At 48.7% G+C, this 5,674-nt stretch overlaps 1 protein-coding gene across 1 annotated transcript in view; it reads left to right on the forward strand.

The window, feature by feature from the left end:
- LOC105297649 (olfactory guanylyl cyclase GC-D-like) overlaps positions 1-5,674 on the forward strand; it is a 34,709-nt gene that overhangs the window by 25,534 nt on the left and 3,501 nt on the right. Inside the window, exons 15-18 of the mRNA XM_011368433.2 lie at positions 1,069-1,243; positions 2,231-2,329; positions 3,136-3,230; positions 4,797-4,882. Of these exons, the coding sequence (XP_011366735.1) occupies positions 1,069-1,243; positions 2,231-2,329; positions 3,136-3,230; positions 4,797-4,882 (455 nt within the window). The remainder of the gene's footprint in view (positions 1-1,068; positions 1,244-2,230; positions 2,330-3,135; positions 3,231-4,796; positions 4,883-5,674) is intronic.

Raw genomic sequence — 5,674 nt, forward strand, 5'->3', positions numbered from 1 at the left:
ATTATTGTCCACCAGGTGCTAAGGGAGAGTGGATGTGCCTGGCCAGGGATGGCTGTGCTCCCTGGCACAAGTGGTGCCAGCATGTGCCAGCTGTAGGAATGTGGGAACTAAGCTTGTTAGCCTGCAAAGGGGAAGACGCAGGAGGGGGGATTGCTATATTTACCTTGATTGGCCTGGCCTGTAGCAGGGGAAGGCCACGGTATATATCTGTATCCCTAGCACCTGGAACAAGGCCTTTGGAAGAGAGAAGGTGCTTAGGAAAGGTTTACGAATTGAATTCAAGAAGTAGAGCTAAAACCATCGAATGAGAGACAGGTTTCAATTCAACTCAACTTTTGAAAATCAGGGTTACCTAAAGGGAGAAGTGGCCACCTCAAGAAGGAGGGACCTTCCTATTAAGAGACATGAGTAGGCCAGGACAGCCACTGTAGCTGGTGAGGTGGGTGGGTGGCCTTTAAAGTCCCTTCCAATTCTGAGATTCTGTGACTCTATCTTCTCCAAAATCACTAGCCAAGGAGATGATGATGATGATGATGGAGACAGAAGTCTTTGTTTATCGAGCATCTATGATGAGCCTTGTTCTTTAAATACTTTATCTTTAATATGCATTCCACATAAGAGGAAACAGGCTCACACAGGTGAAGTTGTCTGCCCAAGGTAAATGGCAGAGCCAGGGTTTGAATCCACATCTATCTGATTCCAAAATCTACATTTTTTTCAGCACACATTTGAAGGCCAGTGGGGTTTGGAAATGGTGTATATTCAATATGTACATGCTCTTCTCCAGATGAAGCCCTGACTTGGCACTGTGACATTGTACAGATGGGACACCCGGGTCTGCCACCAAAGAGCTCATGGCTTGGGATCAAAAGAGATAGGACAGGCATGGCTGCCTGTGTTCAGACAAAAGTGATCTAAAATGTACAGATCTAAAATGGCAGAGATGGCCCTGTGGGCCCGAGACTAGAGGGGTCAACAGGGGCCCCCCAGAAGTGGCTTTGTGCGGGATGTGGGGCAGACCAGGGAGGGCATGTTTTCATGCTGGAGTGTAAAGGCTATGATTTCTAGGTGGAGACCATTGGGGACGCCTACATGGTGGCATCGGGGCTGCCCCGGCGCAACGGGAGCCGGCACGCAGCAGAGATTGCCAACATGGCCCTGGACATCCTCAGCTCTGTGCGGGGCTTTCGGATGAGGCATGCGCCCAACGTGCCCATTCGTGTCAGGGCCGGCCTGCACTCAGGTATGGGCTGGGGGCTGCGGGGCGATGAGCTAGACCAGTCTCCCAACCCTGCCTGCAGCATTGGCTGAGGCCACCCCATTGATGTGCTTCTGGAATTCAGAGGTCCTAAAACTCTATGATTGATTTTTTTTACATTTCTCATTCTCTTCTAATATTTTAAGGTTCTAAGATATGATAAATCTCGGAATCTGTGATACTCAGATTCACATATCTTTGTTTTGGTCTCAGCATCTGTCAAGGGCATCCAAGTTCATGCTGAGATACTGATAGTTTGATGGAAGAGACAGGACAGAGATCTTCTGTGGTCATGCAAACTAAATGTTTGCTGGGATGGGTCTGGGAGAGACCTCAAGGTCTCTGATATATTCTTCTCATGGCCCTACTTCTCTCTCCCTCCATGGTTCCCCTGAAGGATAAAGTCCAAACGCTCTGCCCTCCTAGTCACCAAGGCCCTTGGTAATCTCTTCAACCTCATCTCCCAACACTCCCCGCTTGGCCCTCCACCCAAATTCAGCTGCTTGCAGTTTCCCAGAAACACATGGGCTCTCTGCTTCTGTGCCTTGGCACCTGCTTTCTCTGCCTACTCATTCTCTCATTCTTCAAGACACAGCTCATGCACTTCCTCCTCCAGGAAGTCCTCTGAGCTGGGTTTAGGTTCTCTTTCTGGGTTGGCACAGCCCTGGTGCTTCCCTTTTCACAGCACTGATCACAGTTTACACGTCTCCCCTCTCCCCCAAGAGCAGAGACTGGTTTCGATTTATCTGTGTCCCCATACCTTCAGCCCAGAGCCTGGCACAGATGTCATCTCCTCTTTGGGTGTTGTTGGAGGCTCCAGATAGCTTCATTCTCACCCCACCCCCCCGCCCCAGCTTGAGCCCAGGATGTGGACTGGACCTGGCAGTGGGAGTAGGGAAGGGCAAGACTGTCATAGGAACTTCTCTGTGGTCCAGGACCTGCTGGAGCTCACTGGACACGTTTCGGTTTCAGGGCCCTGCGTGGCGGGGGTCGTGGGTCTCACCATGCCTCGCTACTGCCTCTTTGGGGACACTGTTAACATTGCATCCCGGATGGAGTCCACAGGGCTACGTGAGTGTCTCCTATTTCTATCCTGCCCAGGAAAGGATTCTCTTTCTCAATGACTCCTGCAGCCTGGCTATTTGAAACAGTGCTTAGGAACCAAATCACCACCTGGTGGCAGCGTACAGTAAAGTAACTATAGTGAGATGAAGTATGTCATTGGTTCTTTTAACTTTCCTTGATTTTGTGACGATCTCATAAGAGAATTAGCAGAGAAAACAATGATTCAAGAGGCAGGAAACCTGGATCCTAGCCCTGACTGCAACTGGTTTGCTTAGTGTCCTTAACAAAATGCTTTTTGTCTAGGTCTTGGTTTCTCTCGTTTTACAATGAGGAGACCCCTTTCAATTTTTTAAAATGCCATTTTAGGTTTTTTTTTCTGGCAGCAGAAGCCACTGTGTGGCTTGGTTAGAGCAGCCAAAAAAGTTGAAGTCCTAGGACCCTCTGCTTCTGGCTGCATAGCTTGTGTGCTGCATGAGGTCATTCAGCGCCCATCCTGCACAACTAGACATGGTGGCCCGATTGGGGTGTCCTGCTTTTAAAAGAAAAAAAAAACCTGCTTGTCTGCTCTGACTCAGCTGTCACAGACTTCCCTCCAAATGGAAATTATGTTCCTAGAGGTTCTGACTTCATCTTGAGTTCCTCTTAACACTCAATCTATGTAATGTGCTTTTCCTTGAGGCTTCTATTTTAGTGACGAACTACCTACTAAAAGAGCAAGAGAAACAGGAAAAGAGTATCACATGAATCAGAATTGTGTGTGTTACTGGCTAGAACTGGGGCACTCAAGGTGTTGACATTACCTTTCTTCTCAGCATACAGAATTCATCTCAGCAGAAGCACTGTCCAGACACTGCTCAGCCTGGATGAAGGCTACAAAATTGACATCAGAGGCCAGACTGAGCTAAAGGTGAGAGACTTTCTTTTCTTGGATTGGTGGGAAAAGTCCCCAAAGGCCTAGTTTCCGTGGGCATACAGGAAATGTCCGCTTGGAGCTAGGGATGGAGCTGATCACCTTTACATGTTCTCCACTCTCCAAATTCTAAGGAAACATTTCTCCCTGGAGCCATTCCTTCACTGGCTTCTCACGTGAAGGGCCAGGGCAGAGACGTTACTTCTATTGATGATCTACCCGGGTAGCATGCTGGTGCACAACATGTATTAATGTACTAATTACTCACAGCAATAATGAAAGGGGGATCAATGCCCCCATTATAGTTGAGGAAATTCCAGCAACTTGTCCAGAGTCTCACAGCTTATATCCCAGGTCTGGTTGCTCCAAAGCCTGTGCTTTCTCCATAGTACCGTTGGGCTCCTACTCATCCCTCAGAACCCTAACACAAACATCAGCTCTCACTGAAGTCTGCCTGACCCAAGAACACTCTTCTTCCTTTCCCCAGCAGTAACTATCATGTCTTCTCCCCACCCACCAGTCCCAAGACCAGCCTTCTGCTGTTGTAGATGTAGTATTGAGTTGTATTTGCCCCTGAGCACCGCAAGGGCAGAGACGACTCTGTAACCTCTGCATTCTTTTTATTAATGTTAATGTTCATTAAATGGAACTGTATACCTATGAATGATTTTTCTTCCTACCCCATCTCTTCTCCTTCCCCCAATTCCTCAGCTAGAGTCAGGCCTGGTTGGGAGATGGAGGCAGCCTAGCCAGTTAAAGGCCCAGGGCTGAGACTGGGCCTCAGAAATTGGGTGCTCCAGGGGACTCGCTTCATTATGCTGTGAAATACCAGAGCAGGAGGGTACATTCAGGGAGGGGCAGTGACTTGTCCATGGTCACAGAGTCTATGAGGGCCAGTGATATGGAATCCTTTGCTCTGGAGCCTGGGGTTATGGAAGAGTGAGCTGAAGTAAGTCAGGGCAGGTGTATCTTGTTTGGAGGAGTGGGCACTGGGTGTCCTGAGGAACAGAGACACTCTGATGACAGAAAGTGATGCAGAGTGGGAGTGGGGAGGACAGCAGCCCAACCTCAGGTTCTTCAGGCTGGTGTGGGGGCCCCGAGGGGCAACATCCATTCCTGTCCCAGGGTGAGTATGGAACCTCTAGATCAGCCAGCCCTGACCCTAGCCCCTCCTAACCTTCAGGCAGCTGTACCCCCATCCCATGGGAGGCCACCAGGTCCCTCGATAGTTGGGTAGAATCATAGATCATAGAATCCTGGCATCTTAGCATTCCAGATCTGCTGGTCATAAAATTCATGATTTATTATTTATTTCTCTGACAGATAAATATTAACTCATTTAATCTTCACCACAACTCTATGAGGTATTGGGGAAACTGAGGTACAGAAAGGTGAAGTAAGCTGGCCAAAGTCACACAGCTAGCAAGTGACAAAGCCGAGATTTGGACCCATACAGCTCTTCTCCAGGCTCCAGGCTGCTCTCCACTGACTGCTGGAATTGCGTGCCTCTGCCTTGCTCTCTGCTTGTGAAGATCGCTCAATCTCCTTTCCTGTCTCTTCCAGGGGAAGGGCACGGAGGAGACCTATTGGCTGGTAGGGAAAGCAGGCTTCCCCAGACCCCTCCCCACACCTCTGGACATCAAACCTGGGTGAGTAAGAGGGATTTCTCCAGAAGCTTGGCGTCTTCTGTTCGAAATTTGATATTTGTTATTTTTCTGATTATAAAAGTCTTATCTGCCTAGTGTGGGATACTTAGAAAATACAGAATTCTTTAACAATTAAATAATCACCATTTTTCCAACCCTGAGAGACAGCTACCATTAGCACTGTAGCACAGTTCCTGCCAGCCTGTTTCTGAGGCATTTGTTGTGGATGAGATCATGCCGCCTCGATAACTTCTCATTCTGATCTGTGCTCTCAGCTCGACATCCCAAGCGCCTTCCATATTGTTCAGAGAGCTTTATAAACACACTCATAGTGACAGCATCAGGATTATAACATTTGTGTGTGCCATGATTAGCTCAACCTTTGTCCCGTTGCTGAGCATGTAGAATCTTCCCATTTTGAGCAGCTTACAGCTAATGCATTGATAGATATTATTGGGCATTTGTCACCATTCAGACTATTTCTGCAGAGGTTGAAGGGCAAGGGACATAGGTGTTGCCAATTGCTGAGAACTATAGTTTCCTAGAAATAAGAAGGTTCCAGGGACCAGAGGGGCCCACGGGTCATTTCACCAGTGGGGAGGTTGAGCTTGGGGATGGGCAGAGCCCACCCGGGGTCCCACAACGTGACCACAGCAGAGCTCCCTGCCCAGAGTTTTTCCTTTATCAGAACTCCCCACCGACTCCTCTCAGCTATTCTAGGATGGCCTTCTGCCCATGGTTGCCGCCTCCCATCTCTCAAAGATGAGAAATACATAGGGCACACATGGGCTTCCT

This window comes from Pteropus vampyrus, unplaced genomic scaffold (assembly GCF_000151845.1).
Source record: "Pteropus vampyrus isolate Shadow unplaced genomic scaffold, Pvam_2.0 Scaffold141, whole genome shotgun sequence".
NCBI classification, from domain to species: Eukaryota; Metazoa; Chordata; class Mammalia; order Chiroptera; family Pteropodidae; genus Pteropus; species Pteropus vampyrus.